A 23,838-nucleotide genomic window follows, 5' to 3' on the forward strand; every position below is an offset into this window, starting at 1 on the left:
ATGCTTTCCTTAATAGAAAACAAAGAAGACCTGATTTGTTAAAGACAAAATAAATTACGTTTTCTTTACACACCCAAAGTGTAGTGTGAATTAAAATACGCATGCAATCCTGTTAAATATATAACTTTGTCTAAAGAGCTAAACAGCAGGATATAGGGGTGATATAGAACCTATTTAAACAAACTTAATTTAAAAAAAGCAATATTAGGCATTTCATTTTGGCCATATATATTATGGTAAATAATTCCAATGCTTACCCTCTATTTTATGTATACTGCAGAAAGCTTGAATTTTATAAATATCTGATGCTAAGTTCCTCAGGAAGATTTGCTTCTTTTGCTGAGCAATGGACACATCAGGATTGATCCAATGTTCTCCACATGAAACATATACCTAGCAAAGAAGTGAATCTCTGATCCCATGTACAACTGTTCACAGCAGCGTTATTAGGAATAGCCAAAACCAGCGAGAAGTGCAAAGAAAATGTCCGATAATAGGCAAATGGTTAAACAAACTGTGACACCATACTAACACTCGACTAATACCTAGACTAATACTCAGTGATAAAAAGGCAAAACTGTTGATAAACGTGAAGGATCACAAGGGTTTTATACAAAAAAAAAAGAAGAAGAAGAAATACTTCTTCATACTACCTTTGCAACTTCCTGTGAATCTATAATTTTTTTCAAAATAAAGTTTTATAAAACAATTTTTTAAAGGAAGGAAAGAAAGAAGAAAGTAAGGAAAGGAGGGAGAGAGAAGAGGAGGGAGGAAGGAAGGGGAGGTAGGTATAAATTAGGGCTTTGTAAACTATGGCTGAGGCCCAAATCTGGCCTGCTGCCTGTTTGTGTAAATAGAGTTTTATTAGAACCCAGTTACATGCTGTCTGTGACTGCTTTTGTGCTTACAATGGCAAGAGTTGATGTTTCATTAGAGATCATATGGTCTGTAAATATTTACTAACTGATCTTTTACAGAAGTTTGACAAAACCACTGGTATAAATGAACTTGTAATATGTTAATGTGGCTATTTCTATATGCTGAGATTATGGATGATACCTGTTCTTCACGCTGCTTATATTTATTTCTTAAATGAATTCGTATTTCTCTGAAGTAAGAAAAAATAGACTGATATATTGAGACCACTCAGTAGAAAGAAAAATGTCACTCGGTGCTTTTCTGTGACCCCACACTGGTGATTATACACACCCTCTGTATGACGACTCGGGGAAAACTTTCTCAAAAATTTCTTCTGTTTGAACAACAGGCTTACTTTTTTCCTCTGGACACACTTGATCATGTAACAGTTGATGTTCTGGTCTCTGGGTTGGCTGCTCAGAACAGTGGTAAGTTTGTTTCTAGCAAATACGCAGGATCTTTTAACACTCACTCCCAGCTCCACCTTATCTTCCTTTCTCTCACACTCCCTTCACCTTGGTGGCCTCATCTACTTATCTTTACATTAGATTTATCTTTTTATATCCTATGTTTTAATGCAATCTACCTTGAATTCTTTCTAAAATAACAGTGAATTAACACAGCAGCAAAAGCAGAAAACCAACAAACTAAAACCTTGGAAGTGATAGTGTTAGAATTCAAAAGAGATCTTCCCAATTCCAAGAGCACAGACTTTCCCCTCTGCCATGCTGCTTCCGATGCTGGTCATTGGTACTATGGTTTAAGACTCGCTCAAGGAGTCTTTACATTCAGAGCCTGGGATGAGTTCTGATAATACAGTGCAAGCTCGGTTCTCTGTTCAAAGAATTTCAGGCATGGGTCAGGCAAGTTTTCTTTTCGAGCTGACACCTCAAATTCCATAAATGGGAGAAAGGGTTGGCTGCTCAAGTCCTTCTCAGTTATCTCTAGCCACCCAAATAGGCTTTTTTTTCTGAAAGAGTGAAATTATCACTTAGTAAGAAATCACTAATGATATTTTGAAGGCCTCAAAAAGAGGAGATGAACTACTTCTTTCAGAGTAGGAGACAGAAATCACAAGTGGTTAATGATCTGGTCTTGTCTAGTTTCCACCCTCATTTCTAAAGCGGGGATCATAAAAGCATCCATCTCGTGGGGTGGTGCTGAGCCTCAAATGAGCTCATTCTTAGAAAGCCCTGAAAATCATGCCTGACAGTAGCTCTCAACAGCCAGCTATTAGTATGAATTTCTAAGGGTTGCTGAGTAAGGCTAACTCTGAGAGAAAATAAGGGGGGAAGGAGTGTTTGAAGTCTTGTATTTTAAAACATTTGTCTTTTAGTTGTATGTGTGTACTCATATTTCCAGTTTCACATTCATGTCTTTACCAGTTCATCCCTTTGAAGGTCTTTTAGGGCAAAGATTTCCTTTCCCTTTTCATTGAACAATCTCCGAGCTGCAGAAGGTAAATTTAAAATTTCAGTGCACCTGTAATAAGAGATACAAAAATTGAGCTTGTAGATAGAAGGTTTCCAGCAGAGAAGAGAGAAAATATGAGAAATCAAGGGTCTGTACCATCAAGGCCCACTCCTGCTGCAGACCTGTGAAACCATCCAGAGGTGGGCCCTGGAGCTCATCAGACCCCTTTAGAGTCTCAATCCCCCTGTCCAAATTGTGGGACTTGGGCAAATTACTTAACCTCTCTAAGCCTCGATTTCTTATCTTCCAGGGTTTTACTGAGGATTAAAGGCTGATTTTGAAAAGTGGTTAGCACAGTGCCAGGACTGATCAACAAATAAGTAGGCATATCATTATTGATTTTTCATTCTTCAATATGCCGTACACTTTCTACTTCTGTGCCTTTGCTCATGCTCTTCCTTCCACCTAAAACACTTTTCTTGGCTTTTTCTGTTCACGTTCTATTCTCTCCCTAGAGTCATATCCATCACCAAGCAGTTTCTCATCTCCCTCCACTAGAAGTGATCTCCATAGCCTTTTAACTCCCTTTCAAATGGGAATTTTTAGCCTGGTTAACCATTCGACAGTGATTTCCACCCCCAGGCCTCAAACAAGCATTTGGCCTGCCCTTCGGATATCAAAATGAATGATAATATTTTCTTGTTCCCTGAGGAGCTCCCTCTCTCATGGGGGGAGAGACAGGTCAGCAACTGAAGTATAATATGCAGGAGTGGGTGCTGTCATAAGCACCTGGCCAGGGTGCTTTGAACGCAAGAAAAACAAAATGATGAATTCCTCAAGGGAACCTTATCAAAGGAAGTGACATTTGGGTTGGGCCTTTTCAGATGAATAGGAGTTGGTCAAGAAGGATTAGGACTTAGAGAAATTTTCTATGACTGGAGCCGAGTGTATGGACAGGAGTAGGAGCCAGATGAAGCTGGAAAAGAAGACAGGAACTCATGGAAAGCACGTAAGATACCAGACTAAGAAAACTGGGCCTCTATCCCATAAACAGGAAGTCACTGAAGGTAGGAGAGTAAAGGTGTGGTGTTATCAGAGCTGCTCTTTAGAAAGTTAGCTGTCCGACAGATGGAAGATGGACTGAAGTAGGACAGTCTGGAAGTTACAGAGCCAGCTGAAGAGAGCGGCGAGGAGACCGGATTGTGGGGGAAGAGAAGGGAGGGGTAAGGGAATGTGATGGGGCCATTGAGAAGACTGTTCAGACGATCCCGCCTTTGGAACGAGGAAAGCGAAGGATTCTTGCTAACTATATTTTACATTAGAACGTACTGTCTATAGTAAGTGAATTAGAAGTGACTTTATGCTGATCAGGAAGGCTAAACTGTATGAAGAATATTTCTCAATTTCATTTCCTTAGACGGGATAAAGCAATTGAGCAAATAATTAGGCCCTCCATTTCTCTGAGAGGTCTTAGAAGGAAATAAGCCAAAGGGAGCTAAGTCTCTGCCTCTTGTGTCACAGCTCTGGAAGCTGGTGGACCAAAGGAGTTGATGGGGAGGGAGTGGGAAGGAACTATAAGAAGATTGAGCCCCCAGTCACAAGATGTGCCTGATTCTCTTTCTTTGCTGCCCAAAGACCTAACCTGATTCCTTCTACTTTCCCTGAATGGGTATCTTTGTGGGTCCAGGCAGTTATAGCATGACCTAAGAAGAGTTAGGATTATCATATCTGCTCCTACTCACATTTTCCTGGAGAACATTTGGACAATGGGAATATCCTGTTTTAGGACAATGAGTGGGAGAATAGAAGGAATGGGTGGTTGGTAAGTCTGCCTTCCTTTTGAAACCTTGGTTTTAATAGTGCTGAATTTAATTGGCCCATGTAGATGGGCTAGAGAGGACTGGAATAAGATTTTTCCTTTCTATTTAATTCCTGTAACTTGTTCATATGCCAGTTAACAAAAATGGAGAGAGAAGAAAAGAATTGGCTGTTAAAGTGCCTAAGGAGGAATGTGGACTCTGGAGTCAGATTGCCTGGGTTCAAATTCTAGCCCTCCTGTTCTGGTTGTGTAACCTTGAAAAAGTCCCTTAATTTCTCTGAGCTTCATTTGCCCCATCAGTAAAAGACAGATACAGTAGTACTTATCTCACAGTGATATTTTACAGATTGAATGTGTGGATATCTGTAAACCACCTGACACATAAACAGTCAGCAACACATTATCACAATGGATCAAGCACTGCAAGCATTTCATGGCTACTCTTACTTAATTCTCACATCATTCCTGAGAGGCCCATTTTACTGATGAGGAAACTGAACCTGGAGGTTAATTTCCTTGCCCAAGATTGCACAGCTAGCAAGTAGGAAAGCTGAAATTCAAACCTAAATCTGAGTCCTTCACAACATTGAAGGCACCTGCCCCCCTCTGCCTGAGAGGCCATCGTCATAGAATAATGAGATAGTTGATCTACAGAGTGAGGGGACTGAGGCTAAGGTGCTGAGGAAGCAGTCCAGGGTTTCTCTGTCATGTGGAGGCAAAGGTCCTAGAAATAAGATCCTTTGACTCACACCAGGAGTTAGGACTGGCAACAATGTGGCCTATTCAGATTTATAGGGAGCCAGAAAAGTAGAGTCTTATCTCTGTGTTCTGTCAGTGCTAGAGTGGAAGAGAAGTGGCAGGTGCAGCTGGTACCTTGAGGGCTGTATTTCAATACAACCTGGGTTGCCCTGGGAGAAAAGGGCAGGGGTAGCAGGAAGCAAGTATGTCTCCCAGGTCTGCAGATCGCTACCGCTCTGTAAGAGTGGGGACTTCCTTCCTTCAATCACTCGCCAGGACACCCATCCCAGGAGCCCCACCACATCCTTCTAGTTTTTTCAGAACAGTGACAAAATATACAGAAGCTATGGATACATGCTTTCTTCTTTTCTTTATCTTCTTGCTTTTATCTCTGTCTTTTTAGATCTCTCTCATTTCTTCTCCATGTGGACTTCCCTAACAGCTGCCCCTCACCAGGTTCTTCCTCCTTCCTGGTCATCTATAAAATGGTCCCTTAATTATTTTTACTTCTGCACAATTATATACTGCCCTCTGTGGCTTTCTGACTGTTTCACTAAGCAAACTGTCTTCCCAACAAGTTAGGAGTTTCCTGAGAGCAAAGAATGTCTTGCCCGCCACCCTTTTTTAATCTCCAGAAGAATATCCAACACCAGTTATGCACATGACATGAACACAACAGATATTGAAAAGAACCAAATTCTTTTCTGCTTTCCTCTTAGATCTTCATCCAATCCTGTTTAACAAAGAGGAAACTGGGGCTCAGAGAAGGGGAGTGCTCTGCCGAAATTTTCTAGTTAATTAATGACAAACCTGGGGTTAAAATCAATCCCCTTGACTCTTAATTCATTGGTATTTCCAATACTCCATGTTGCCTGCAACTTTAAGTATCAGCAAAAAAAATTCCATACTTACTGTCTTAAAATAATGCTTGTTATGCTACTAGATCTTCCTTTGGCTTTGGAGGTGGAAGAACCACCACCACCGAGAAAAGACCATCAAAATTGTCTGGAGTGAATTATTAAATAAAAATTAGCATAATTTTCCTTACATCCGGTAAGATTGCCCCCTCATATTCAACAAGACGTATTTTGTAAAAAATGTTTATACCTGGTGCTTTACCTTTAAGTAGTTATCAAATTCTATGAAAACAATTCTTGTTTTGATAGGAAAATATTATTCAAAAGAAAATTACAACATATATCACAAATATGATATGGATTGATGACATTTAAAATTTAGTTTAAAGTAGATAACTACTGATTTCGATTCAAACAACTGTAAACCAAAGAAAAGTGCTGTACAATTGTGAAATATTTTTTAAATAGGAATAATGCATATTTACAGAGTTGGCAGTTCAGAAGCTAGGGGAAATTGCCAGCCCTTGACATTTGGGGCAAACATTTATTAATTAGCACTGCTATCATAAAGTTACATAGTTTATATATTTCACAGATTAAAAACTCCAGAATCATTGTATTAACGACAGCCCTCTTACGCACGTAGGTATGTATTTTGTATTATGTGTTATACATAATTATTCAGGCACTAGAATGGAAAATACCTTTGCATTTAAGATAGTAAGTATTTACCTCTCCAAAAGTTGGTGAAATTCAGTCTGGATTGTTTCTGTTTCAAAATATTTAGTAATGTGGTTTTTCGCATTCTTTTTCCTTTCAACGTCAACATTTCTGAAACAAATGATCCAAGATTTGACTGATATGTCAGTATATGTTATCAATTACCTTTCATCTTTAAATATGTGAAAAATCATGAGGTTTTAATTTACCATAATTTGTCCTAAAATAATATGACTTCTTAAAAAAATGATTTCAGGGGTACCTGGGTGGCTCAGTCGGTTAACCATCAGACTCTTGATTTTGGCTGAGGTGGTGATCTCAGGGTTGTCAGATCGAGCCCTGGTTAGGTCTCCACGCTCAGCGCAAGGTCTGCTTGGAATTCTCTCACTCCCTTCCTCTCTGCCCCCTCCCCCATTCTCCTCCCTCTCTCTAAAAATAAATGAATAAATAAATTTTTTTTAATTTTTAAAAAGTTTAGAAAAAGGATTTTAAAAACTGTCACAGTTAAATTATTAAGTTTATAAACATTTATACTATGAACAATTTATATAAGAAAATGAATTTTCAGTATTTTAATCCTCTTCTAATAATGCTGGACACTCTGAGGTATGAATTTATCAGGGTTTTTTTTTAAGATTTTATTTATTTATTTGACAGAGAGATAGCCAGCGAGCGAGGGAAAACAGCAGGGGAGTGGGAGAGGAAGAAACAGGCTCCCAGCAGAGGAGCCCGATGTGGGACTTGATCCCGGAACGCCGGGATCACGCCTTGAGCCCGAAGGCAGTCGCTTAATGACTGCGCTACCCAGGCGCCCCTGAATTTATCAGTTTTAAAGAAAATGCAGAGTTTACATTCATTTTGCCTGTGATGTTCATATACTGTTTATATTCATATATTTATTCATATATTATTTAGGTTATCAATCCAAACCTAAATATTTTAAAACTGGAAAGTGATTGTGATAGTCATAGAAAAAAATGCTTAATTGAAATATGTATCTGCTCAAATTTTCAAGTTAGAAAACTATCTGGTAGGGGTGCCTGGGTGGCTCAGTCGTTAAGCGTCTGCCTTCCGCTCAGGGAGTGATCCCAGGGTCCTGGGATAGAGCCCGGTATCGGGCTCCCTGCTGTGTTGGGAGCCTGCTTCTTCCTCTCCCACTCCCTCTACTTGTGTTCCCTCNTGCTTGTGTTCCCTCTCTCACTGGCTGTCTCTATCTGTCAAATAAATAAATAAAATCTTAAAAAAAAAAAAAAAAGAAAACTATCTGGTATATTTTTAGAATCTCTATATTTTATTGAATGAAAGAAATAGTGGTCAAATATAGTCATTCATTCACGAAATATGGTAATCAAGTGTAGTTAATCATAAATAAATAAATGAATGAATGAATGAATTCAATAAGCATTAATTTAGGACCTATTATGGGCCCTATATCCTCTGGTAAATAAAATGGCTTAGTGCGTGATTAATGAGGACACACTGTCCCATGACCAGACCATAGCAGAAAGCACATATATGGATGAATAACACATCATCCCTGTCTCATGGGTGGAAGCATAAGCAGATAATCACAACACAGAGTGGTAGGAATTATGCTGAGGAAAAGCCCATGGTGATCAGAGCAATGGAGAAAACAGAAGTTACAGCAAATTCAGGGGTGGGTAGAGAAGTGTCAAGTTCGGGGTCAACATCTAGAAATGAAGTCCAAACTCAATCTTGCAACACCTTTATTATTTTAAGGCAGATGGAAGGTGTTGGGGAGTGGCTGGGGCTTACGAGTGGGAATTGGAGAGAGTGTTGGTAAGAGATAGAGCTAGAAAAATATGGAAGAACAATTCACAAAGGGCCTTAAAAGCTATATTAAGGTGCTTGAGTGAGTCCAGGGATCATAACTTACCAATAACTTACTCATTAAAATTATGAAAATATTAATTTTATCACATAGCTTCAAATTGAGCCTTTCCTCTTACAATTCCTTAAAACACCACTTATAAAATTCTCCTTGTTCAACTTGCTATTCTGAGAGATGAAATTCACCTGAAAGTCACAATGGTTTTAATTTATTTGAATTTGACAGCCACTATTCAAGATTAACTGACAAGATCTTGTTACTCACCAAGAGTAACGATCAACTAAATCACAAACAAATGATATTTGATCTTCCTTTGGCTTTGTAGATAGAGGAACCAGCAACAACAAATTTCCCTCAAAACTGTCTAGAATGAATTATTAAATCACTAAAGGACAGCATGCTACCAGGATAGGATTTGGTTAAAACAGATCTATATTTCATCATCTAGCTTGATTTTGCTTGAAAGACAGGAAATAGCCCAACTATCTTTCTTCTTAAAAACAGGTTTCAAGTTAATACAAATAATGTACCCCTACACGTCATTAGCATTTTATTTCTTCTGAAAGAGAAAATATTTAGCTTGGATATATGAAAAGTAGCACAGCAGGACTCCTACTTTGCACAACTCTGGGATGCCATTCATATAGAACACAAAGTGTCCTCCGGAATGGGGCAATGCAGCTGCCCAGTAATGTTAGCCAAAACTCTTTCCATTTGAACCTTCTGTTAACCAGTATTTACATACAGCTCTGGGGCAAAAAGTGGTATTGATGATCCTGCAGAAAATTTTCAGAAACAACCAAGAAAAGTTCATGTATATTTAGAAGAGTTTAATGTCAAGTGTATGCCAGTGTACTTTAATTTTGGGGGAGTAATTAATTCGTGTAGTGAACAAAGTGAATATTTGATTAATTAGGGCACACCGTTCCATGAGCATAACGGAGGGTTTCACATACTTTCCGCTGGAATAGTTGTCCAAATTAACAAATCTCTCAAATTATGTTTGGATTACCTGATTGAACTATGTATTTTAAAACATTAATGTGAAAAGATAAAATCCGTATATAATTTTGAACCCCAGTGAAAGGTATAGTGTAAAAAAATAAAGGTAGGAAAGTACAAAAATTATTTGTTAACTTTGGATGTTAAAAAAGTCATATGCTACTTTAAGGGCATTACCCTCACATTTTACATCTAGCAGAATGAGCTAATTATGAAATGTATGCGTCAAAGATTTCAATTTCAGGCTTGACTTTACTTTGAAGATTAATTTTTTACTTTATCATCTTTACAGGCAGTTCAGTGGACAGCCGATCTGAATGTTACTCATTGTTCAGCGATGTATGAAGTATATTTAATCAATGTGAAGAAAGTCATATTAAACGATTATCAGCAGCCTCAAATATTCTAAACATCTCAAAAGAAAGGTCAGGAGGTAACATCACTGCTAATAATATGAGAAACAATGTATTTAAGTCATTCTTTACATCACAGCTTTGCACTGGTCTATGATTTCTTTTGTCATAAAATGTAATGAAAATACAGCAAGTGATTTTTCTCCGATGTTGGAGAAATATTGGCTGTGTGGGTAGATTTTTTTCCAACTTTATAACACATGCTAAAGTGCAGATTGATGTTTTTCTAGAATGATAAGCTTTTAAAATGTTATTCCAAAGCAGAGAAATAAATTATATGAAATTGTATTTTGAGAAATATATTTGCTTGTTAAATATGCCAAAGATCTTAATGTAAATAATAATGTACAACAATCATTTAAATAAGGAATTACACAATTATATATAAGAAGCAATTTATGAACTCAGTTATTTTGAAATACATTAACAAAACTTAACAAAAATGCTAATTCAAAATAGACATTAATCTCAGAACTTTTTTTGATCAGAATTACCTATTTTGAACTCATTATTTTCTCCTGTGCTTAGCCTCAATCAGAAGAGTTAAAATTAAGTTCGTGACAAGTTTTAATTAAATCTCAGTCTCTCTTTTTATCTCCAAATATGAATATGGGAGCCCTTTTTATTTACTAATTAATTTATTTATTTTAAAGATTTATTTATTTATTAGAGAGAGAGAGAGAGAGTGAGCAGAGGGAGGAGCTAAGGGAGAGGGAGAGAGAGAGAATCTCAAGCAGACTCCCCACTGAGAGCAGAGCGTGAGGCGGGGCTCAATCCCAGGATCCCATAACCCTGAGATCATAACTAGGGCCAAAATCAAGAGTTGGTAATAACCAACAGAACCACCCAGGTGCCCCGGGAGCCCTTTTTAAAAATAAACACAGACTCCTTTCAGAAACACATCCATAATGAAGACAAAAATTTGTAGAAATTAGAAACAAGAAGTATGAGCAAAGTGTTCTTACTGCATTTTCCGTCCAGGTGAGACATCTGGACCAATTATAACAAAGGCTCTGTTTTTGTTCTTGTCTCCGTTCCGCAAAACTCTGAGCCTCACAGGGACACACAGCTCCGGGGTCTTACAGATGGTTTTCCTCATGGGAGGACTGTTTGGAATAAGCAGTCCTTCTATTGGCCAATCAAACTCCTTCAGAAAGAAATGACAAAGAACGTGATGATTAGTAAGAAGAGTCATTTCTACATATAGAAAAATATTAAACACAAAACTTGTACTCTTAATTTTTCATTCATGCATCAAAATACGTATTGCGCATCTAAGATGTTCCAGACAATTCTAATTGATGTTTTATTTAACTAAAAAGGAAGAATTTTAAGATTAGTAGTTTTTAAAATGTTTGTTACAACATAAAAGACTTAGTTCCTCTTAGAGAATCATCATTCTAAAACAATAAAACTGAATTAACTTACGATGGTTTTTGCTTGTATGTGAAGTACCTTTACTCAATGTGAAGAATGCATGAAAAGTGGTATCATAGCCTGAAATAGTATTATCTTAAACTAGATCTTTTGGCAAAGAATACATTTGAGGAACTCTCCAAAAACCAGAATGAGATGACAAAAGAACTTAGGCAAATTTCCTATGTTTCAGTCGCAGAACTCACCTTACTGTGTATCTTCCATTCATTTATTTATTAATTCATGAATTTTCTAAATATTGATTGATGGTTTACTATATTCCAGACACAGTGGTAGGCACTGGAAATAAAACTGAACAAGACAGAATACTTTTCCACAAGGAATTTCCAGCAGATCTTCAGAAACTTAACTAGAAATAAACTGGCAATTACAATAGTATAAGTCTAATAGCAACAGAGTACTGGGTGTGATGGGATGACACAGGAGAAGAACCTAACTCTGAAATGCCATGTAGTGGAGCTGAAGCCTCAGTAGGAGTTAGGGCAGTAAAGGAAAGGTAAAAGGACAGGGCAGAGTGCATGTACGAGACTTAAGGATTAACAGAACATGGCATCTTGGGGATAAAGAGACGGAAGGATTAATGGCTCCCAGATTTGTAGTTTGAGCAACTGGGTGGATGGTATGGCCAGTCACAAAAATAAACGTTTGTGGAAGAAGCGTAAATGGGGCAACAGATGATCAGAGATGATGTCGTTAGGCAAGATCTCAATTGTTTCATTTTTTTCTATCTGCAAAAACAATTGTCCTGGCAGCAATTAATCCCCGACTAATCTGCAATGACCATCCTGTAAAACATCACAATTCCATATAAGTGTGCATCTGTTTCTATGCATTCTTTTCTCTTCAATTGTTGATTTTCCTACCCTGTACGGTGCCACAGTGCCACAGTGATTACATTACCTTTATATCTAACAAGTTTTGATATTTGATAGGAAACTCTCCCCACCTTATTATTCTTCTTTGGAAATTGTATTTTTTTTAATAGATTGTAGAATTAAACTTGCTAATATTTTCTTTAGGATTTTTGAAATGAAATTAAAGTGCAATTTTCTTATACGAATCGTGTCAGGTTTGGTATTAAGTTTATCCCAGCCTCATGAAATGAGTTAGAAAGTGTTGCTGCTTTTTTATATTCTGAAATACTCAGCTTCTTATACATTTGGTAGAATTTGCCAATAAAACTGTTTGGTATTGGTGTTCTCTTTGTGGGGAGATTTTAACTATTGATTCTATTTCTTCTACGATTATTGGATTATTCAGGCTTTCTGTTTCTTCTTGATTCCATTCTAAGTTACTTAAGTGTGCGAACTTGTCCATTCTATTTATCTAAATTATAATATTTATTAGCATAAAGTTACTTATAATATCCTTATTATCTTCTTAATCTCTCAGTATCTGTATTTGTATCTTTCCTTTTTTAAACATTATTTACCTTTATTTCTTAATCAGTGTGGCCAGGTATATCCATTTTATTAATGTTTTCAAAACAACCAATTTTTTACTTTGTTGATTCTGTTTTGTACGTATCACATACTGTACCAATTTCTGTTTTTGTAATTCCTATTTCCTTCCTTCTAATTCTTTGAGTTCATTCTGCTATTATTTTCCTAATCTTTCAAATTGGAAGCTTATAAAATTAATTTTTAGCCTCTCCTCTTCTGCAATTTAAGTATTTAAGGTTAAACATTTCCTTCAAGTACAATCTAGCTGCATCTTACAAAATTTGCTTTCATTCTAAATACAGTATTTCCTTTTAAAATGTTCGTCATGATTTCTTCTTTGTCCCATGAGTTAAAATGTCTATTTAAATGTCCCAATATAGGGACTATTTATTTATTTATTTTTAACCTAATCCATCAGCAAAACCTGCTTCCACTTTCAAAATATACCTACGACCCATCTACTCTTCATCACCTCCACCACCCTGGTCCACTAGTTTCTCTCACCTACAAATGGCAAAAGCCTTCTAACTACTTATTCCTACTTCCACCTTAGCCACTTTCTACTCCATTATCATAATGATCTTACTAATGCTTAAGTCAGAGCACATCACTCCTCTGACTGCTCTGTTCCAAACCCTCCAGTGGCTTCCCATTTTAATAAGAGCCAAATGTTTTAAAATGGCATACAAGGCTCTGCAGAATCTGTATCTCATCTTTTCTCTCTGGTCTTATCTCCTGCTGCTCTTCCCCCTACTCATGCTACTGTTGCCATATTTACCTCATTGTTCCTCAAAGACATCATTTCAGGTTATTTGTATTTCTTGTCATGTCAAGAGAGCTGCTTGTTTTACAGGTTTTTGCTCAAGTATCACCTCAATGAAGCCTTCCCAGGTCAATCAAAAATTCCAAATCCTGTCCTGCCTCACCCACCCCCCACAACATCCCCTACCTCCTATCCTTGCTTCTATTGTGTTCTTCACACCTATCATTGACTAACATTCCGAAGAGCATCTCCTGAAGAGGCTAAGAGCTTGGGCTCTAGAGCCAGACTTCCTGAATTTGAATTTTTGACCCATCATTCTTGTTATGTAACCTTGGGCAAACCTTTAACCTAAAAGAAACGGAAGCTGATGGATAAATTCTTTCTGTTTTCTCCTCCAGGAGACACACTCCTAAGATCACTATTTAAATGGCTTATTGGAGGACAGCTTGATAGCACATTCTTATATTAGTTCTCCTTCCTTTCCTGCTTGTCCCTGGGACTGCGCATCCTAATAATATAGTGGCACATAAGACATTTGTCTCAGGTTCTGCTTTCTGAAGAGTCCAAGTAAAGACACCACAATCCACATGAACTATAAATGGAAGGAGTTTCCTAAACTATAAATAATGGAAGAAGTTTCCTAAAGTTTCCTAAAGGGGATATGGGTACCAAAGGAGGAAGAAGTCAGGCTAGGCAGGCAGAAAGCTCAGACAATCACTACAGGGGTGGTCCTACCATCCTAGCAGTGTCTAACTGACATGACAAAGATAAAGATACAGGTGGGTTGGAGAGACATGCTGGCTTGTTAGACTAATACAGACCAAGATGCATGGCCATTAGTTTATGGAAAAGGAGACCATTTTTTAAAAGCTAGTATAATATGGAAAATTTACTAATTTATATTCTCTTAAAAATTTTAGAATCTTTCAATTATATTGAACAATCACATAGTACAAAAAAACGGGGGTTTTAAATAAGTTATAAACAAAGTCTGAAGGTTGTGGAAATTAAATATTCTGAAATGACATCCAATTATAATGCCCTAATTTGTGAAATGAGTGAGTAAATAACATTAATTGCATTTAATTAGGAGAAAACAGTATACATAAATGTTTAAAAATCTCATGAGTCCTTTTCAGTTTAGTATTTTTTTCCTTTATATGTCAATATAATATTTTTTCAGTAAATATGTTCATAATAATGGCATACAATGAGGCTAACTTATCACACTTCTAAACAAGCAACATTTGAATTAATAAAGTCTTTCCATATTCCTGACCTCCACTGAGGACCTTTTACCTATATGGATTTAAGTTGCAAAGGGCAGACTATAAAGTGTTTATATAGACATGTATCTTTTATTATAAATGGAGCAACATGGGGCTATTCTCTCTTACTAGAGTTACTGGAAGGAAATATGACAAACTCATTGTATTGTTTCATTTGAGATGTTCGAATTATATAAAGATTTCACTAATGTGAGGGATGGTGAAAGAGTCGATTTGCATAACTTCTTTAAGAAGTAAGTTCAGGACTTACCTGTAACTCTTTTACAAAAAAGCTATTAAGTATTTCAGAGCAAATCAACATTTGCCCAAGTTTTAGACATAAATGATCATGAAACTAGAGCCGGATAAATGGGAGAGATGGGGGATAATAGCATTCTCATTAAAAAGTTACTGTCACATTGACTGGAAATCCTAGCCATAGCAATCAGACAACAAAAAGAAACAAAAGTCATCCAAATTGATACGGAAGAAGCAAAACTTTCACTATTTGTGGATGACATGATACTCTACATAGAAAATCTGAAAGACTTCACCAAAAAACTGCTAGAAAAGGGGCACCTAGGTGTCTCAGTTGGTTAAGCAACTGCCTTAGGCTCAGGTCATGATCCCATGGTCCTGGGATTGAGCCCTGCATCAGGCTCCTTGAGTCTGCTTCTCCCCTGCTTGTGCTCTCTTGCTCACTCTCTGTCTCAAATAAATAAATAAATAAAGTCTTAAAAAAAAAAAAAACCCTGTTAGAACTGATAAATTCAGTAAAGTCACAGAATACAAAATCAATTAACAGAAATCTGTTGCATTTCTATACATTAATAATGAAACAGCAGAAAGAAAAATTAAGAAAACAATCCCAATTACAATTGCACCAAAATAATAAGATACCAGGAATAAACCTAGCCAAAGAAGTAAAAGACCTGTATTCTGATAGGCTGGTGATGGGTATTAAGGAGGGCACGTATTGCATGGTGCACTGGGTGTTATCCGCAAGTAATGAATCATGGAACTTTACATCAAAAAACTAGGGATGTACTGTATCGTGACTAACATAATATAATAAAAAATTATTGTTATTAAAAAAAAGAAAAAAAGAAAAAAAAAGACCTGTACTCTGAAAACTATAAAACACTGATGAAAGAAACTGAAGATACCACAAAGAAATGGAAAGACATTCTATGCTCACACATTGGAAGAACAATCATTGTTAAAATGTCTATGCTACATGAAGCAATCTACACATTTAATGCAATCCCTATCAAAATACCAACAGAATTTTTCACAGAACTGGAACAAACATTCCTAAAATTTCTACAGTATCAAAAAAACTCCAAATAGCCAAAGCAATCTTGAAAAAGAAAAGCAAAGCTTGAGGCATCACAATTCTGGACTTCGAGTTGTATTACAAAGCTGTAAAAGAGACACATAAATCAGTGGAATAGAATAGAAAACCCAGAAATAAACCCACAACTATATGGTAAATTAATCTTCATCAAAGCAGGAAAGTGTATCCAATGGGAAAAAGTCTTTCCAACAAATGGTGTTGGGAAAACTGAACAACAACATGCAAGACAATGAAACTGGACCCCTTTCTTACATCAAACAAAAATAAATTCAAAATGGATTAAAGACCTAAATGTAAGACCTGAAACCATAGAAACCCTAGAAGAGAACAGACAGTAACTTCTCTGACATCAGCTGTAGCAACTTTTTTCTAGATATGTTTCCTGAGGCAAGAGAAACAAAGCAAAACTACATTAAAATAAAAAGCTTCTGCACAGCAAAGGAAACAATTAACAAAACTGAAGAGCAAACTGTGGAATAGGAGAAGATATTTGCAAACAACATATCCAATGAAGGCTTAGTATCCAAAATATAAAACACCCAGAAAAACAAATAATCCAGTTAAAAAGTAAGAAGACATAAACAGACATCTCTCCAAAGAAGACATACAGATGACCAACAGACACGTGAAAAGATGCTCATCATCACTTATCATCAGAGAAATGCAAATCAAAACTGCAAGAAGATACCACCTCACACCTGTCAGAATGCTAACTAAAATTAGCAACACAGGAAAAAACAGATATTGGCAAGGACGCAGAGAAAAAAGAACCCCCTTGCACTGTTGGTGGGAATGCAAGCTGGTGAAGCCACTCTAGAAAACAGTATGGATGGTCCTCAAAAAGTTAAAATAGAACAACCCTATGATCCAGCAATCACACTACTGGGTATTTACTCAAAAAATACAAAAAAAAACAACAACAACAACAACAAAAAAAAATCTAAAAAACCCACTAGTTCAAAGGGATACATGTACCCCTATGTTATAGCAACATTATTTACAATAGTCAAATTATGGAAGTAGCCCAAGTGTCCACTGATTGATGAATAGATAAAGACGATGTAGTACACACACAGACACACACACACACACACACTTATGCATAATGGAATACTATTCAGCCATAAAAAATGAAATCTTGCCATTTGCAATGACATGGATGGAGCTAGAGAGTATAATGCTAAGGGAAATAAGTCAGTCAGAGAAAGACAAATACCATATGATTTCATTCATATGTGGAATTTAAGAAACAAAACACATATATTTGCAAATGATGCTACAGATAAAAGACTGGTATCCAAGATCTACAAAGAACTTCTCAAACTCAATACGCAAGAAACAAATAAACAAATTATAAAATGGGCAGAAGATATGAACAGACACTTTTCCAATGATGCCATACAAATGGCTAACAGACACATGAAAAAATGTTCAAAATCATTAGCCATCAGGGAAATTCAAATCAAAACCACACTGAGATACCACCTTACGCCAGTTAGAATGGCAAAAAATGACAAGGCAAGAAACAACAATTGCTGGAGGGGATGTGGAGAAAGGGGATCCCTCCTACATTGTTGGTGGGAATGCAAGTTGGTACAGCCACTCTGGAAAACAGTGTGGAGGTCCCTTAAAAAGTTAAAAATTGAGCTACCCTATGACCCAGCCATTGCACTACTGGGTATTTACCCCAAAGATACAGACGTAGTGAAAAGAAGGGCTATATGCACCCCAATGTTCATAGCAGCATGGTCCACAATAGCTAAATCATGGAAGGAACCGAGATGCCCTTCAACAGATGACTGGATTAAGAAGATGTGGTCCATATATACAATGGAATATTACTCAGCTATCAGAACGAATTCTCAACATTTGCTGCAACACGGATGGGACTGGAGGAGATAACGCTAAGTGAAATAAGTCAAGCAGAGAAAGACAATTATCATATGATTTCTCTCATATGGAACATAAGAACTAGGATGATCGGTAGGGGAAGAAAGGGATAAAGAAAGGGGGGGTAATCAGAAAGGGGAATGAAGCATGAGAGACAAACTGAGGGCTTCAGAGGGGAGGTGGGTGGGGGAATGGGAGAGACTGGTGTTGGGCCTTCCTCAATGTGGTTTCTGGTGGGTGAAAGTTCAACAAACTGTATACCGTTGGGATAGGGGTCCACAGTCTATATGTGAGTACTTGGCCTTGATCCTCAGAGGCCTCTAACTATGTGCCTCTTGTGCTCTTTGGCCACTGGGCAACCTGCTGGCTTCTGACCACCACCAGTTAAGGTGTAAATTATCCTGCCTGCTCTCTCAGTTTTAGCCTCTATTTTTCCTGAACCTCTGGAGAAAAATCTACAATGAGTGCAATTCGTAGGGTTTTATTTTCTTGGCTTATTCTGAGCCTATTAGTCTCTCGGTGCCACTTCCCGACCCTTGGCTCCATCCTGGCTATCACTAGTGCTACAAACCCGAGTCTCAGACACATAATTCCCCTAGCCACTGGTCAGGCTGTGCAACCCTCAGCCTCCAATATTTTGAAGAACTCCTTTTTCATTCAACAAAGCTCAACTATCTAAACTGTTGCTTTACTACTGAATATAAGAACATCTAAATGTAAGTCTAAATATAAGAATATCTTTGGGGCCTAAGTATTGACTTCTTGGTTTCAGACTCTGTCTTTTTCCTAAAGTGCTGTGACTCATTTAATCAGTGAGGAGGCATAGGAAATTTATGATTTAAGAGGAAAGAGAAAACTTGATTGAAACCAGAAAACATGACAAAACAATGAAAAAAATCAGGAGAAAATATTTAAAAAATATCTTTAGAGCACATCACTGACATAGCAATAAAGCAAGATATACTAGAGACCCAGAGAGGGTAAACAGAGTGCTGAAACTGGGTTTTATTTTTAGGAAATTTGCCAAACCCCAATGAATTTGAGTTTCTGTTTCCATGGTCTTTCAGGGGAAGGACACAGGAGACAAATTTCAGGACCTAGCTAACATGGGAGATCTAACAGAAAACTTCCCTCATAAAACAAGTCACAATAGGCTAAATATCATTGAAAAGGCAAGCCAGAAATAATACCCTCCAGGTGGCTCCAAGTAAACTAGATTGTCTCAAACATTTTTTCTTATAGAAGAGAAAAATAATCTTCATTAAGAATCATAACACAGGCTGACCCTCACTTGTAGTTTAAAATACATGAGATAGGGGTGCCTCAGTGGCTCAAGTCATGAACCCAGGGTCCTGGGATCGAGCCCTGAGTCAGGCTCCCTGCTCAGTGGGAAGCCTGCTTTTCCCTCCCCTACTCCTCCTGCTTGTCTTCTCTCTCTCTCTTCTCACTGTCTCTCTATCAAATGAATAAATAAAATCTTTAAAAAATAAATAAATAAATAAAATAAAATAAAACACATGAGATGAAGATACAGAGAAAATTAATTATCTGAAAGAAATATGCCTGAAAACATGATGTAAAAATGTACCACAAAGAGACAAAGACATGAAAAATATGAAAGAGAGGTTGAGAGACGTGGAGGTCAAAATAAGAAGCTCTAGCTTACACCTAACCAGGGTTTTCTTAAAGAATGGAATGAGAGGATATAAAAGAGATAATATTTGATAATGGGTGAGAAATTTCCAGAAATGATGCACAATACCAAGCTACAGCATCAAGAACCCCAAGCAGGAACAATAAAAAGAAATCCTCTCTCAGACATTTTGTGGTGAAACTGAAAAATACCAAGGAAAGGAAAGATACTAAACGCCATCAGAGAAAAGAGAGATTGCTTTCAAAGGAATAACATTTATGATGATACATGACTGCTGGATAGTAACAATGGAAGGTAGAAGTCAGTGATGACATCTTCCATTTGCTAAGTGAAAATACCTTATATAAAGGAGGGCAAAAAGACACTTTCATATAAGTAAAAACTGAGAGAGTTTGCTACCAGTAACTAAAAGACAGGTATACTAGGTAGAAGGAAAGTAATCACAGGTGGAAGAACTGAGATGTAAGAAGGAATTATAACAAGAAAGTGGAAAAAATGGGGTTAAAGCTAAATAAATATTTGCTACCTATAACAATTTAATATTTTGTGGAAGTTTCAAAAAGATAAATTTCATGACAATAAATTACAAGTTACAAATCGTGTGATTGAAGTTAAGATTTTCTAGTGTTCTTGATTATTTCTGAGAAAAGTAAATAACATTTGTTAACTTTATATTTTGATCATTTACATATGCAAGCTGAAACATTCAGAATAATAATAAAAAAGAATGGAAATGGAATGTACAATTTCCAAACTAGTAGAGAGGAAAATATAATGAGAAAAAAAATCAATCTAAAAGAACATAAGAATGGAGAAAAAATGAAACACAGGAAAAGCAGTACAAATAGAAAGCAAATAATAATCCAAATATATTTGTTATGACAATAAATAGACAAGACCAAATCCTTTAGTTTAGAGAGAAAGATTGTCAGATAATTGTTTTTATATTAACTATATACTGATTATTAGAGACCCTCCTAAAACAGAAGACTATAAAAATATAAAAAGTAAAAGGATGGAAAGAAGATATATTAAGCAAATAATAACAATAATAATTAGCTGGGCTATTTCTATTAATATGGCATAATTGAGATTTTTTTTTACTAGAGCCAGGGAGAGTCTCTACATAATGATTAAAGTTTCAATTCACTAGGGAGAAATAATATTTCTAAATATGTATGTGTCTAAGAACTAAATTAAAAAATACATAAAGTAAAATTTGACAGTCTACAAGAAGAAATAAGTTCATTTTCATAATGAAAGACTTAAACACATCTTTCTAATGAATTGCTACAAAAACAGAATTAATTCATCTCTTGCACCTAACAACTATAATTTAAAAGATTCATGGAAATTTTCAGAAAAATTGAGCACATACTGGGCCTAAAAGGAAATCTCAACAACCACCTCTTATATTAAAAGATACAACCTCATTAAGTTGTCCACTGGGAAGAACTGGCCACATGTAGGTAAGCTTGTTCCAGAGAGGATTTTCAACTTTGGAATGTTTCCATTGGCCTGGCTTATTAGTCCCTTCATGTTTTATGGCCCACCTAAAACAAAATAAGAGAAAAAAGGAATTTAGTAAGATTACATATCACTTCAAAATATTTTTAAAAATCAGGAAAAATTGGCAATGTCATAACTGACAGTGGAATTTGAGGCAAAAGTCAAAGTAACCATTTTATAATAACAATGACATAAATAACAATACTAACAGAAAAAAAATCAAGCAAAACTTTTTAGACATTCAAAGAGAAACTGACATAAACACAATTATTGTGAGAGACATCACTACAAGACCAAAAGATTACAAACCACCAGGTAAATTTTTCTAGGGTAACAAATAAGGATATTAAATATCTGACTGGTATAACTAATAAATGTAAGTATGATAATTTACTTATATACATTGTAGCCTACTAACGGAAAATACCTTTCTCAACAATTCTTTGAACATTTATAGTATTTGCCACATACTAACAATGTAAACTTAAATACAGTTTTAAAATGAAAATTAAAGCCACATTTTGTGGAAAATGATAGAATAAAAGTAGATATAAATAAAAGTTTAAATTTACAACTCCAATCGCATAATTTAAAAAACACATTCTCAGGGCACCTGGGTGGCTCAGTCTGTTAAGCATCTGCCTTTTGCTCAGGTCATGATGCCAGGGTCCTGGGCTTGAGCCCCACGTCGGGCTCCCAGCTCAGCAGGGATCTTGCTTCTCCTTCTTGCCCATTGCTAGTGCTCTCTCTCTCACTCTCTCTCAAATAAATAAATAAAACCTTTAAAACAAACAAACAAAACACATTCTCTCTCCCCAAATACTATTATATCATATAAAGAAAAAAAATATGATCAATAGATGTTTAGAAAGCAATGAAAATAAGAATCATGAAAACATATAATGTAGAATTACATTCAAAGGTAAATTCATAATGTTGTTTTTTTATTAAAAGCCAAATTGCGAAGAACTAATAAACATTCAAGTCAATTATTTTAAAGTATATATAAATATGTCCCATGGAAAACAGATGAAAGGAAATAATATTCAAATAGAAATCAATAAATTAGAAAATAGAACATCAGTAGAATGTTTCAAAGAAATGTTTTTGAAATAAAAATAAAATAGCAAATCTCTTGCAAATAAATCTAGATTACTATAATACAAACCAAATGGAAAATTGAGCTAAATATTTATCATAGAAAAGACTGAAAGAGCATATTATGCACATGTTAGTTAACAAATGCAAAAATTCTGATGGAAATAAATGATTTTTTTAAAAACCTCATAGATTTGAAACGGAAAATAAAGAACATGTCCTTGCTCACATAACTTCACAGGTCATGGAACAGATCATTTTCATGCTATATAAAATATTTTAAAACATAAATACAGAGAAAACTGGTTAATTTCTTCCATGAAGGAGAGATAATCTTCATAATAAAGTCTATTACTGGTAATTTAAGAAGTAATACAGTAATTTTACTTAAAGATATAAAATTCCTAAATCAATATTAGCCAATAAAATTTAACATTATGGCAAGAGAAAAATTACTATATATAGCTAAGTCCATACTGAGCCTGGAGAGGAAATGATGGACACTTACTAATATAATAAATCACTGATTAATGAGTGAGAATACAAGAAGCAACCCACTTATACTTTTTGAGCATATGTGATGGTCATTGGAGCCTTAAAATTTTCTGAAATAGCCCAACCCCATCAGAACCATCTGCAGTACTCAATCTCCCATAAGCTTGATGGAAATTCTTGGGGCTTGGGCAGCAAGGGGTGGGGTGGCAGGAAACACCTGTTCCTTACCAACATGGAACCAAGTGGAACCAAGTTGAGGGCTCTTATAAGCCAGGGCATATAGCCCCTGTGTTACGTTTCTCTTCTTCTCTCAGTGAAATCATGTTTTATTTTCCCACAATGCCTCCCAGAGTGTTAGCTACATACATTAAATACCCAACGACCTCAAATGAAGTCTAAGGAGAAATGGAAAGCTCATTAATTCAGACAATATATTCAAACTATGGGAAAATGAATAAACCTCAGAAGGTGGTAAGCTCCTGCTATTGCTGGTGAAAATGACAGGAATACACAAAATTAGTTCACATCAATTTTTATTTTTCTGAATACCTGGCAATCTCCTAAGGATCTGCTTCCATTGCAAACCTCTCTAGTTGTAGTTTTTTCATCCACATCTCGAGTTCTCCTGGCCCTGAAGGTGTTTGTGGAAGCTCTCTTTCTTGCTCCTCACAACCACTTCCAGACTGCAAAGGTCTTTGCTTTGAAGCACATAATAGTAGACCGGAGCGCCTATTATCCTCCCTTGCTGCATTCATATCAGTTCTTCTGTCTCCTTCTCTCTCATTTATTGAAGATTTTACCATCCTGGGTTGCTTTTGTTCTCTCCCTCTCTGTTCCTGTAATCATTCAATGTCTTTTAAACATCTAAATAGACAATCTCCCCTGGCCTCTCAGTGCCTCTAATGATCTTAACTCCATTTCATATCAGCTACCCTTCCCATGAACACAGACTCGAACTGGTCATTACAAATAACTAGACCACTTCAAAAATTGCAATTCCAAGAAGCCCACCTTCTCACCGCCATCTCCCTTTTCTCTAGTTCACGTATTTAAGCATCCCACTCTAACAGTTCTTCACTCTTGCCAGATGCTTCAAACCATTGTTCCTTTCACCTTGTCACACTCCATACCTCCCTGCCAGCACTACTCTTCCCTCTATACTTAGCTAGGATTCATGGTCCAGCATAACAGCC

General features: G+C 36.3%; 1 protein-coding gene across 1 annotated transcript in view; it reads right to left on the reverse strand.

The window, feature by feature from the left end:
• The window catches only part of DCDC1 (doublecortin domain containing 1), a 426,036-nt gene that overhangs the window by 58,717 nt on the left and 343,481 nt on the right, over nucleotides 1-23,838 (reverse strand). Inside the window, exons 21-25 of the mRNA XM_034645816.1 lie at nucleotides 20,973-21,096; nucleotides 10,698-10,879; nucleotides 6,478-6,576; nucleotides 2,301-2,400; nucleotides 258-393 (exon numbers count right to left, since the gene is read on the reverse strand). Coding sequence (XP_034501707.1) covers nucleotides 258-393; nucleotides 2,301-2,400; nucleotides 6,478-6,576; nucleotides 10,698-10,879; nucleotides 20,973-21,096 — 641 coding nt within the window. The remainder of the gene's footprint in view (nucleotides 1-257; nucleotides 394-2,300; nucleotides 2,401-6,477; nucleotides 6,577-10,697; nucleotides 10,880-20,972; nucleotides 21,097-23,838) is intronic.

This window comes from Ailuropoda melanoleuca, chromosome 16 (genome assembly GCF_002007445.2).
Source record: "Ailuropoda melanoleuca isolate Jingjing chromosome 16, ASM200744v2, whole genome shotgun sequence".
In the NCBI taxonomy this organism is placed as follows: domain Eukaryota; kingdom Metazoa; phylum Chordata; class Mammalia; order Carnivora; family Ursidae; genus Ailuropoda; species Ailuropoda melanoleuca.